The 13,816-nt window shown below is 39.5% G+C and overlaps 1 protein-coding gene across 8 annotated transcripts in view; it reads right to left on the bottom strand.

The window, feature by feature from the left end:
- PLEKHG1 (pleckstrin homology and RhoGEF domain containing G1) overlaps nt 1-13,816 on the bottom strand; it is a 211,471-nt gene that overhangs the window by 74,797 nt on the left and 122,858 nt on the right. For all 8 annotated transcript variants that reach the window (XM_033103025.1, XM_033103026.1, XM_033103024.1 and 5 more), the window contains one exon: nt 10,551-11,056. In XM_033103025.1, the coding sequence (XP_032958916.1) occupies nt 10,551-10,958 (408 nt within the window). In that variant the 5' untranslated portion in view covers nt 10,959-11,056. The remainder of the gene's footprint in view (nt 1-10,550; nt 11,057-13,816) is intronic.

Below are 13,816 nucleotides of genomic sequence, written 5' to 3'. Positions count from 1 at the left end.
GTTTGTTGGTCCAAGATTAGGGTGCAAAGTCTATTTGTTAGTTTCCAAGAATATAAATAAACTCTCCAATTGCTAAGAAAACTTGAAATTCTTTTAAACCATTTTTTTCTTATAAGGTGAAAATAAAGAATGCATTAAGGATATTTGTCATAGTCTTTATTAGTCCACGGAAGATCACATTTTTTGACAACCGGTATAGCATCCTTCAATCTTTCAGTCTGAGCAAGGAGGTGGCGGGAGTGACGAGACCCATTTATAACAAATCATAACCCTCCGAAGAATATGTACAGTCAGTTCTGCTATGACATTTGTTTTGAAAACATAAATTTGTTCCCACGATTAATATAGTAGGGAACAATGTGAACTTGATTCAAATTTCTGCATTTTGTCTTTGCTTTTAGGGAGGATTTCATCCACAAGAAACAGTGGGTGAATGTGGAAAACTGCACCCAGTTCCAGACAGCAGCATAGGAATACAAAGACACACACACACTTCAAAACGCCTACCAACTACCTCAGTCCACCTGCATGAGTTACAAGCCACACCCACCCATGTCAGGTGTAACAACTTCCTATTGATGTCAGGTAACCCTATTTCATAGTAACTCCTAAGCTGCAACCCTGCAGATGGCCTCCTGTCTAATTTTTCTCGCTTTCCTCTTAGCCTGTCTTATATTTTTCCCTCTCTGTTCTCTGTTCTTTCTCCTCTTTACTGGCCATTTTTCTCACTTTTTCTCTTGCTCCCTTTTGTTCTCTTCCTTTCACACAGAGGGTGGCAGGTATGGGAACCAGGTGGCTTCTATGAGAAATTCCAGGTTTTTTTCAGGGTGAAATGTCATATTTACTCTAGCAAGTATTTTTTATCTATTTAACAGGTATAAAACTGCTTCCATCTTTTTTTGATTCCTATCTTTTTTTTTTTTATGTATTACTGATGACGTTTTTGAGTGTTGTGCTCAACACCCATTTTTCCTAAAAGCCCTATTTTCCCTCTGTGATTTTCCACAGTGAGTGACTTTAAGGAACACACATGTCATGTCACATTATAGCAGAACCAAATGTAGGCACTTTGAAAATTCATATAGCTCTTTCTCTCTATCATCTGTCCTCTCTCTTCCTTGAGTCAGACATTAGCTAGGGATGTTAAAAACAAACCCATCTATAAACTTTCTCAGATCATGAATTCTTGCAACCTAGGAAGAATACCCAACAAAGCCTGACTGAGGGCTTCTAATACCCTGCATATCTTTAGACTTGTCCTCAATTATTCTTCCCGGCCCCCAGTCTCAAGAAGCAAGTCACAAGTCAGGATTGTCAGGAACTCAAGAGGGCCTTCCCACTGTATGAGATTTAGTATTTCTTGGGGAGACACTGAGGAATGTCACTGCATCCATAATTATTTATATGAATTGATGATCATTATGCTATTGCTACAAAATTCTTAGTAATTTGAAAACTGTACTATAGGGAAAGGGTAACAATATACAGTTGACCCTTGAACAAATGGGTTATGGGCACCACCCCCCAACACCCAGCTGAAAATCCACGTATACCTTCTGACTCCTCAAAAACTTTACACCAGTTGTCCTTCAGCATCTAAAGGGGATTGGTTTCAGGACTCCCCATGGATACCAAATTCCGTGGATGCTCAAGTGCCGTATATGAAATAGCACATAAAATGCATACAGTTGGCACTCCATATCCACGACATTCAACTATGGATCAAAAGCAGTGCAGGTATTTATTGAAAAAAATCCATGCATAAGTGGACCTGTGCAGTTCAAACCCGTGTTGTTCAAAGGTCAACTGTAAATAGACTGCTATTTATCAATGCTAGATTTATTTTCTACAAGTTCACCTCTGAAAAGATGCAAGTTGACTTCAATTTCTCATGGAAGAGCATCCATAATGGTGTCAGATTTGGGGAAGGCAAGGCTTAAGAATGTATTAAAACAATGTTAACACGTTGCTTTTCCATTGTTTACTTTTTCTTTAAGTGCCCATAATTCTCATTTTGGCTCTCAGGATGGCCACAGAAATGAGTTTCAAAGGAGGGCAGGGCAGTAACAAGAAAGACATTCAATATTCATATAAACGTTATCAACGTGGCGATAAACTTGCGGCTTCCAAGCACCACTCGATTATATTAAGTATTTGATGGCTTTAGTCTTTTACCCTCATTGATTCACCTTGTCACAAGGTTTCCAGAACACCAGCAAGGTAAGTGAGATCCCTGCCTTTGAACTATGCTAGACCCAGCAGCCTTCTTTTTAAACTGAAATACCACCTATGGTCTTCAATAATTCCAAAGGGTACTATTGGCAGGTCATATGGATAGACACGGGCAGAAAAAGAAAGGGCAGAGGTAATTAGGAATGATGGGAGACAGGACAGAGAGAAGTGGGGGTGACGGAGGCCTTTAGAGAGGAGGGAGGAGCAATAGAAAATACATTGGTCTTAATCTGTTTCAAGCCGTAAATGAGGAATTCTATTTAAAATACTCTACAGGGTTATTCAGTAGAGAGAGACACTATCGTCAGCAGTAAGCATCATCAAAGGCTTTCTTTACGTATTTTTTCTTTCAGGGATGGTGGTGGGTGGAGGATACATGGTGCAGGTTTTACCGTGAGGATATTTCAACTGCATAGAATGCACGGTGGAGACTGCAAGTTCACAAAAGTGTTTCCTACCTTCTTGGGGCACACAGAAGACTACATGTCCCAGCGCTGCTTGTTTGGTGTGGCCACCTGCCAAGAGTCTCACCCGGGGAAGAAGAGAAGGGGTGTGAGCTGCTTCTGTGCGTGTCTCAGAAACCGCCCCCATGCCGTCTTACCCCTCTGGCTGACTGAGATGGTACAGAACACAGACTTTGGAAGCCATGTGCTGAAGGTGACAGCCTCATTGGCTTGGGTCCCTGATGACAGCCCACAGGAGCGCCACTCCCACTGATCCGAACACTCACACGTGACTGTGACAGGAGGATGAAATGAACTTCTGTTATAATATATATTAACCCACTAAATAGGGGGGTCTATTTGTTACTGTGGCTTAGCCTACCCTTATATCCAAATCTCTAGAGCAGTGGATCTCAACTAGAGGCAATTTTGTCCTCCAGGGGATATTTGGCAATGTTTAGAGAAATCTGTGGTTGCCACAAGAGGGGATAGCAGTGGTTCTATTGGCAGTTTGCTGCTAAGCATCCTACGAAGCACATAACTATCCCCCACAACCAAGAATTATCCAATCCAAAATGACTGTGCTGTCACTATTGCAAAACCCTGCTCTAGAGAACTTAAAAGAGGGTCTGAAAACTTTGAACCCTCTGCTAGTTTCTACGAGGAGATTTGTGGTAACAGTGTGGACTAGTGGTAGCAAGAGTGGTCTCTGAGTGAAACCTGGGTTCCAGTTCCAGTTCTACCACTAACCATTAGGACAAGTTACTTTACCCTCTGTACATTCACTGTTCTTGTGCTAAAGTAAGAAAATGATAACAGTACCCACATGATGGGGACGTGAGGATACAAGTGCCTGATATACGGTAAGTACTCCAATACCAGTTGCTGTTAATATTACTTTGTAGTGCTTTTGTTGTTATTAAGGCACATTTGCAGAAAATTTAGTAGTGGTGTCTACACAGTATGTTTACAGCTGTTGGAATCCATGAGGCAATGAGAGTAGCCATAGAGCTTGTCTGCCATGCTTACAAGAGAATCTGACCAGTTTAGGTGTTTTGAATAACTTTCCTAAGTTTTGACTCAAAGTCTAGTCTCTTAATTAAGATTTGGCTGCAAAGATTTTTATGTAATTGAGTAACCTATGCTGGCATCAGTCACTAAATACTCACGAATTTTTGGGAGCAGCCAACAGCTACTTTTGCATACCGTGTTTCCCCGAAAATAAGACCTAGCTGGGCCATCATCTCTAATGCATCTTTTGGAGCAAAAATTAATATTAAATTTTTATTAAAAATTAATATTAAATAAAACCAGGTCTTATATAATACTGGGATAATATAATATAATATAATATTAATATAATATATACCGGGTCTTATATTAATTTTTGCTCCAAAAGATGCATTAGAGCTGATGGTTCGGCTAGGTCTTATTTTCGGGGAAACATCGTAGCAGTTCGACAAACCTCCACTCACTGTGCTTTGACTACATGCTGCTCACCTTGAACTGTCTCTCATTAACAATGAATTAGAAGGTGTTAGCAGAACATTCAAAACAGGGAAACCCATTAGGAATGGAGAGAGATAAAAGACCCGGTCCCCCTCTTCCCTCCCACATTAGATTGCAAGGAGGAAAAGAACCACTGTGTTCCCGCCTTCTAAGTTTTTGTCGTTGTTGTTCGGGTGGTGAGAGATGAGGGTGATGTAGGGTAGGAAGGAAGGGCGCATAACAACAACAAAAACAACAACAACAACAATAAAGAGACACAAAAATGAATAGGCAGTGAGATTTGGGGATTACATACAACGATTAGATGTGCTATTTGAGGAATCGTTTCTACATAAGCAGAAAACTATGTAACAGGTTTGCTTCTAAATTATCATAGATCTTAAATGGTTTTAAGAAAGATCTCATTCACCCATTATGATAAAAGCCCTTGGAGGGAAAACCAAATAGAGACATTGAAATAAAAGTGCTCAAATGCCACGTAAAAGAAAAAGTACATTAAATTGTGCCAAATACTACAGTGTAAGTTCTTTATTAAATCCACCCAATAACAAGCTTTCATTAAAGACAACCCTTGCCAAGTCCTACACTCTACCATTAAATACATATTTCCCTCAGTATTCAAGAACTTTAGTGTCCATGAACCGCATAAAAAGTGTCAGTACAATAAATGTTATTTAAACCGGAGTGAAAGTAATTGAGTGAGGACACCGGCAAGACACTGAAATCTATGACAATTCACCTCTTCTCAATAGCCTTCTCCCTAGGTTCGAAACCTTTTTCCTCAGGTCAAGTGTCCTAAGCAGTTATGGCTGGTCCAGGGAAGGCCCATGTGGAAACAGTCCTTTACAGCTAAGGGGGAGGATAACAGAGACACGAATTGCCCTCTCCACACCAAACAAACTGGTTTCTCCAACAGGATCAATAGGAAGCCATCCCAAATCAAGAGTTGTCCTTGAGGGAGGGGTGGCCCGGGACAAAAGCCAGCTCAGGTTCCATTCTATCCAAATCTTAGTCACTTCAACAGCTCAAGAGCTAGGTCTCTAGGCAGAATAAATGGCAGTCACCACACAAACTCCCTAGGCATAGTCACTGGATTTCCTTTTTCATTCTGCTCAAATATGGGAGAAGGCTTGCTTCCCAAGTGTTAGAGAGTTCTCCTTCTAACAAATTGGATACCTCTAGTACTAAGAGTAAACTCTTCTCTTCCCAAGCTCTGGCAATGGGCAGAACAGTGTTTCACGTCACTGAGTGGGTGAAAAGCATCCTTCTCTCTTCTACCTACCCTGACACTGTCTACTGTCACACAATAAGCAGAGTCCATGTAGACTAATAAACACAAGAGCTGGGGTGAGGGGGTGGGCAGCGATCGCCGTTCTAATCCTTATTTAGCTATAGCTTTTGAACAATGTGGAATGCTTTCAACAAAAATGTGCTTAAGGCTTTGGCTTTTTAAACTTTAAACATTAAAGGTATAATACTCACTTCTTAGCTTTTTAACACACTGTATGGATAAAGGTACTTGAAAAGGATTTTAGTTCTCTAGAATATGATAGAAAAAAATAAACATGTTACACAATGTTTTACCCACATTTTTCATAACACACATGTCCTCAGCATTCCCAAAGATGATCTAATTTAGCATCTCTAACAGTTCAAAGATGCCATTTTGTAGTAGGGATGAAACTTCTCGTTACACAGCATTATATTACATTATCAACTATTTTAAAACTTTCCTAAGAGATTAAAACAGGCCATGAACTATATCAAGGGCCAAATTTCCAGAAGCTCTCAAAGGCTCTTTTATAGATCGTTTAGAAAGATTAAAGAAACCCACTCTACCCACGAGAGTCTCTGCTTAGTCAATCTAAGGTCCCAGGAAACATGAAAGAGACCCTTATTTTCTACTTTCCAACTATGAATATTTCTCTCTCCAGAAATTGTACTATTGGCTATTTTTACTTTTAAAATTTGATTTCTATTTATTATCCCATTTTATCTGCGAATGTTATTAGGAGCCATATATAGGAAAGGAAATAACAGCTCCATTGTTCTTTTGAGTAGGAGTAATAGTCAAGCCCTCACCTCTCTCTCTCTCTCTCAAATGTCAAGTGTACAAAAGCCAATGACTTGGATGCTGCGCAAAAGAGCAGAGGATGAATTAGCCACAATGGGGGAGCGTGAAGGGCGTCCAGAAAGAAGGGTCTCGAGAGAAATGCAAGGAACGAAGAGTAATAGGAATAAGAACAACAACATTTTTTAGTTAACTTTTCAGGAAGTATGAGTAATTCATTTCTGAGCCCCTAAATGGCATGGGAAAGGAAAAATACCTATATATTTGGGATTATTTTAGTACAGTGGCTCTACATATGGCAAAGAAAGGCATACAACCTTCTTTGCATATGTAACCAACATCTGGGAATCCTATTGCCTAAATAATGTTGGAAGGATATCTTCTCAGAAATAATCTACTCTGATGATATTGAATATGTCAAATCACATTGTGTTAATGTCTCTTAAATCAGTGTACGATCTTTCACAAAGATCTTCCTGTTTATAAATCCTAGAAACCAAATCTAAACCTGAACTGTGAGGATTATGTATGGATACAGTACACAGATATGTACTACTTACGTGGGAAATTAGTTAAATTGAGAATGACTATTGAAGGATATTAGTTATACAGGATTCAATAAAGCAGAGTACAGAAAGTTCAAAATTATGCTACTGCATAAGTGAAAAGTGACTTACCAGTTATTGCTATAAATGATTAGACTGTTTCTTTTTCCCAGAAATAATGCTTGCTGAGAAAGAACAAAGTAACAAGAAGCTCTGCCTTGCAGGTATGGTGAGAGCTTCTCACAGCAGGGCGTTAATGAGCAGTCCATGTATACACATGGAATACTACTCAGCCATAAGGAAAGATGAAATACTGCCATTTGTGACAACATGGATGGATCTTGAGATTATTTGCTAAGCGAAATAAGTCAGACAGAAAAAGTCGAGATCCGTATGACTTCACTCATATGTGGGATATAAAACCGAAAGCAACAAAGGAACAAGACAAACAAAGAAACAAAAAGTCACAGACGCAGACAACAGTTTAGTGGTTACCAGAGGGAAAGGGGGGAAGGAAGGTGTAGAAGAGGGTAAAGAGAATCAAATATACGGAAGGAGGACTGATTCTGGGTGGTGAACATACAATGCAATGTATAGATGACATAGAATTGTACACTTAAAACCTATGTAGTTTTATTGAACATTGTCACCCCAATACGTTTGAATTAAAAAAATTCTGCATTGGAGACATCGAGGACATGAGAGAAGTCAACCACAGAACTGGTTAGACACAGATCAAGGGAAACAGATTTTAAAAGAATTGGCACTTAGTATTTCCAAAGAATACCCATTATAACTGTCTTTTTTGGGTAGAGTTGCTACAAGTGGAAAGATCCAGTAAGTCCTCAATGTCATCAACAGTTCCGCAACTATAAGGGTAACGGTAACAACATATAATCCAACCAGTGTTACCAAGGCTAATTGATTATCAGCGAGAATTAACTTCCTGCAGCATCTCATCAACGTCACTCTTCATAAAGGAAAGAACTAGATAAAATGGGTCTAACCATTCTGTTAAAAGTTTGATCTTGAGAAACAGTGGTGGTCACATAGCAAAACTATGTGAAGAAGAGGCAGCAATGACTAATCCCTGATTAAAGAGATTCTGACTTTTTCTAGGTGGAGACGGTGGACGACTCAAAGTATTCTGGAACAAAAAAACATCATCTACTTCTTTCAACTTGGGTGCTTCCCTTTATATTTGGGACTTTTCTTTCCAAAGTACACTCTTTCTCAACACCGTTCTTCACCTTTCTCTCCCTACCATGTTTCCCTGAAAATAAGACCTAGCCAGATAATCAGCTCTAATGCGTCTTTTGAAGCAAAATTCATATAAGATCCGGATTTATTTTACTATAAGACCCGGTCTTATATAATATAATGTAATATAATATAAGACCGGGTCTTATATGAATTTTTGCTCCAAAAGATGCATTAGACTTGATTGTCCGGCTAGGTATTACTTTCAGGGAAACACAGTAGTTATGTATCACCTCAGATTTTCAATGGATTCATTCGAAATGATTCAATTGCATTCAAAATCATAATTTGAAATCACCCATTTAAAATTTTTTCCCCTACATTTCTGCTGTAGTGAATTGACTAATCTGATTATTTTTTTGAAAGACACAGTATAGTCACTCTCAACCAGCAAATTCAAAGGAGGCTGGTGATGACAATTTCCATTTAAGAATTGCTTACCTTGTGCCAGGCACTGTTGTAAGAGCTGTTCATATGTTATCTAATCTAATTCTCATAATAATAACCCTAGGAGGCAGGTACTATTTATTAGTCCCATTTTACAGTTGAGGAAACACAGGCACAAATTTACAGTCTAATACACTGGTGTATTAGCAAATGATGGCCCTTGGGTCAAAGCTGGCCCTCAAGTTTTACTGGAACTTCCATGCCTGTTCACTGACATCGTGGCTATGGCTGCTTTTGAGCTACAATGACAGAGATGAGCAGTTGTGACTGAGACCTCAGAGCCCAGAAAGCCTGAAACACTTGGCCTGTCTCTTTATAGAAAAGGTCCACCAGCACCTAATGTAAAACAAGGTTAATTCATGGATAATGAAAAAAAGGCAAGAACATTTGGACAGCTTGAAATAGAACTTCTAATGAAACTTCCTTAGCAAATATTCTGTCTTGATCGTCTTTCTTGTTATTTTTTTTTCTTGTCACCAAAAGAGGATTTATTCGGATAAAAGAAAGGATTGCAATCCGGAGCCTGCTGACATGGTGACTGGCATGCGAGTACCTTGATCTGCTTTCTTTCATTCACATCTTACCTATTGATTCTCACCCAGGGTTTACCAACCAGCCTCAGAAAAAGCAAGTGTTCACGGAATCCCAGTTTAGTAACTAAAGGTTTCTCTCTCAGTAAAGCAAGTTGATTAGGTGGAAAGTTTCCAAGAAATAAATTTTAAAAACGAATCAACCAAAGAAAGCTTTGACAACCTTAAATTTCCTAAGAGGTTATATAGTAAAATTTTTGGCAGTTTCACAGGTATTTCTTCTCAAATACAAATGATATCATTGTCGAAATTAAAAAAAAAAAAAAATTGGCCGTTTTTTTTGACATTTGGTATCACATATTGTTTTGGTTGAGCATCAATTGATTTTTCTATTTTTACTGAGAAGTTATGTCATAACTATTTTTAGTAGACACTGTCTGGTTCTATTTGTGGAACTCAACATGCAATCGTGCCTTAGAATTTTTTTTGCTAAAGCTATAAGAATGTATGTATTTGGTAGAAGATGTTCTCATCAGCAAATGTTCTCCTATATTCTGAAATATATTTTATTAAAAGTCTAAAACAGGAAGCAGGCACTAAGAAATGAAAGAATTTGGTATTTTACTAGGCAGCAAAGTGAGTGTACCTCATAATATATACATTTGCCTTTGAAATATTAATATTTTAATCATTACTTGCGAATGAGTTAGCATCTGAGCTGCTCTGATAATTCTTACTTTGTCTTTAAAAACCTATATATAAATCAAAGTCAAATTAATAATTGAATTTCCAGAGTATGTAATCTCGCACATAAACTGAGCTCAATCTGCGCAAATAATTTTTGCGAACTTGTTTACTATAAAAGTGAACAAAAATTCCCAAGGCAAGACGAAGCCCACAGTTTTTCTCTGCCCCTCACCACCTTCCTCAAATGCCAGCCAATATAGAGAACAGCGCAGAACAGCAGTTCCCAAGTTTGTCTACCCCTGGGATCTTTCACAATTCCACCACCCAGGCCACACCCCAGACCCATGAAATGACAGTCGCTGGAAGTGGGACACAGGTATCAGCAGTTTTGGAAGCTCCCAGACAGCAGTAGACAGTTGTGATCAAAGTGCAGATGGCCTGATGGGCTCAGTCCGGACACACCTGACTCCTGCCAATCAGGAGGCTTGAAGTCCTACTCCATCCTCTTTGTGTCAGGCATTCAGATCTTTGGTGTGTAGGAATTATTAACACAACGTATTGGTGAACGCACTGGTATCACCACTCTTGCTCCTAACACACAATCAATTCGCTGATGCTAATATTAAGAGGATTTTAACACAATGAGTACAGCCCTAGGGTTTCTCTTAAGTTCTGATCTGTTTGAACATTCACACCACTTTTGCGTCTTAGGAGACAATGCATCCCGAAACCTGGCTTCGCTTTGCCCTTTATTTTGCAAGCATATTTATCTTGTAAGCATATTTATCTTGCATGACAAACTTAAAAAACAAAAAGTCTGCCTTACCTCTACGATGCTTTTTAAATCTTGCACGTAAGTCCTTTCAGTCTCCAGAATTTCCTGAACAACTCTATCCACGTAGAGGAGCTTGGGGGTGGTGGCTGACTCTGTACTCGTTTTGGTGGCCCCATTTGCCTCCACTCTCCGTGGGCCCCGGGGTTGCCTCTCGCTGCCCTCATCCGTGCCCTGTTGCCCAGCTGGGCTCTCCCTCGGCAGCTCACTGCTGGAAAACGGCCTGGCTGGAATCAACTCCAGTTTTATGGCCCCTGCTTCCTTATCCTGGTGAAACAAGCCCAAGTGGCTGTTTGATACTAAAGTCATTCTGCTGCCGAAGGAACCATGGCTGTCCCGAGAAGAGGCTGAGGACGATGTGGAGCCAAAGCTGACCGGGCGGTCGCTGTCAGAGAGCTCCATGGTCTTCAGTTCTTGGGAGCGAGAGCGCCTGGCTGTGGTCTTGGGATCTGGAACTTTGGTTACAGCTGATGGCACTTCAAGACGCAACTGGTGCACATCTATATACGTTTAAAAAGAAAGGAAAAGGACACGATAAGCGAGGTAAGCAAGTATTTTGAAATGATATCAAACAGAAAGTTTAAAGGAGGTGAAAAACCCAGCCCAAATGTCTATATATAGTCATAAACAAAAAGGTAACCAGTTAGACATAGAAGGAAATGGAAAGGTACCCGTGGTAGGTTGAGTTGCAAAGTTAGAGTTTCTAAAGCATCACCTGGAAGCGTTCTAGGAATGCAGATTCTCAGACCCTACCTAGACCTGAACGTCAGTCTGCATTTTAAAAGATGCCAACGCCATTTGCACACACATTAAAGTTTGGGAAGCACTGCAACCATTGCTCAAAGTGTGACCACCTGGAATGACTAATAGCTGCAGACTGGTCTGGATGATCTAAATTAAACGCTCAGCGGCGGAGGCATAAGGAATGTATAGCTTTAACAAGCACCACAAGTGATCCTTATGTACTTAAAATGCACCCTATGTGATTCTGACAGAATTCTGCGGAACACGGTTCTTCATTTTAAGTACTCCACCAAAACTCCACAAAATTTTAAGCTACCGTTCTGGAGCCACCACTACTCACTTAATGGATACTGACAATCTTACATTTTACTTGTCTGCAGCATTAGAGAAAGTGTTGCATGGACCATAGTTTTCTAATACTGGGCAAGAAGAAACAAAATATTAAGACCCACACTCCCTTTAAAACTTACCCTCTTACCACATGTCTCTGAATCTCTACTTGAAAGCTGACATTCCATTTGTGGTATACATGGACTTACACTATTAAAAAGTATGCTTGACTAACCACAAACTCCCCGTGTGAAGTCAGGGAACATGACAGTGTAATTATACATAATTAAATAATAAATAGAGGGACTCGATTATGAGAAAAATGATGTGTTTTTCACTAAATGGGGCTGTTTGTGTTTAAAAGAGACCAGGAGAACACAATATCTGCAATCAAAAGGTCACTTAATACATGGAAATCTTGGGTCCAAAAAGACCCTACATGAAATTTAATCTTTCAAAAGCTATTTTAGTGAGATACACAAAGTTCCAATCTTCTTCATTTGTGAGGCAGGATCAACATTTCTCCCCCTAATAATGTGATACCAGGTTTATAGAAACAAAATGCCTCGCAACAAAGAGTGAGTAATTAAATTTACTTCATTTTGGCAGGTTACCTTACCACCAAAATCCATATTTATGGGTTTAGTTAGAAAAATAGGGTGAAATTTATGTTAGAAAGGTTGTAACAAGAAAAACACAACAAGAATATAGGTTATGATCATTTTTCAAAAGGAACATGAATTCGGTTTGACTGTATCATAAAGATCATCAAAATAGCTGATACCAATATTGCTAGAATACGCAGAATCCATCAAGTCTGCATCCTTCAGCATCCTAACTTTTCCTAGATAATTAATAGTTTATATTCGTAGCAAATATTAGTGCAAACTTATAATGCAAATATTAAAATTATTGAATATAAAATAAAGAAACTAACTTGGGTCAACAAGAAGGAACGGCAAAAAAATGTGTAGGAAATTAGTAATTTATCAGCATAACTACTACCACATGGTATACATTTGTTGCAAATTTTTAAAGCTTTTACAATATTCTTTCTGCTCGCCCTATAACAACTTTATGGCCTATAAAACATGGACTGGTTATAGTAGTTAAAATGCACTTGCCCTACAAAGCATGATCCAGCTTGAGTATGGCAAAAATCCAAGAAGCAGCCAGGCTCTGCAGTGTACTTGCTGCAAAGGATGCTTGCCCACATTTGGGACTGGTGTTAAGGAGGTCCTGGGCAATGCAAAGTAGGAGTAGACACAACAAGGTTTTCTTCCCGTTGGCATCCACCATAACTATAACCAGGGGGTTTATCTCACTTTCAGAACTGGGCACTAACTTGGGAAGTACGTGAAGATTCTTTAAGGTCCCAAGGGTTCAATGAAGCTATGAGTTAGGACCAAGCATAAGTTGGGTATACTACATATGAAAGCCAGGTCATCTGGAAGGGTCTAGAACAACCTACCCCCACCACCCCCACTATCAGCACCACCACCCATAGATCTTGATACACTGATCTCTAGGGCAAGTTCTCGTTTTCTGACTGACCAGACAAGAATCAACCTTCTCTCCAGTGTAGACAACCATATTCCATAGTTATATATCTGTGGGCAAATACTCATTACCAGAATCAGTGAAAAATGAACACAATAGAGAGACTCGTTTCTTTACTTACTTTGATTCTAAGTTAGCCAGCCAATAGGGACTGAGGGATGAAAGATGCACAGAAAATTACCAATGTTTTAGAGGAATCCATGTTGGGCTGTAGGGGTGATAACGTCTTTTATACTTTCAAAGGTAGGACAAAGTGGAATGTGAAACTCTGGTCAACAGGGGATCGCTTCATCGATGAATCAAATACCAACATAAATAGGCCCTGTTTTAAGGAAGGCTTCACATGTTCCAATACCAGATCATGTGTACTTGACCTTGAACAACACAGATTTGAATTGGGTGGGTCCACTTATACGTAGATTTTTTTCAACAAATACCGGTACTATTTTTCTATCTACGATTGGGAGCCTGCAGATGCAGAGGGCCGACTGTATGCACTGATCTGCACCATGTTATACAGTGGACTTGGGCATCTGAGGGATTTTGGTATCCGCAGGGGTCCTGGAATCAATCCCCTGGAAATACCAAGGGACAACTTAAGTTTTTGGGGAGTCGAAAGTTAAATA

This window comes from Rhinolophus ferrumequinum, chromosome 3 (genome assembly GCF_004115265.2).
Source record: "Rhinolophus ferrumequinum isolate MPI-CBG mRhiFer1 chromosome 3, mRhiFer1_v1.p, whole genome shotgun sequence".
Taxonomy (NCBI): domain Eukaryota; kingdom Metazoa; phylum Chordata; class Mammalia; order Chiroptera; family Rhinolophidae; genus Rhinolophus; species Rhinolophus ferrumequinum.
This window is presented reverse-complemented; position numbering and strand designations above follow the sequence as displayed.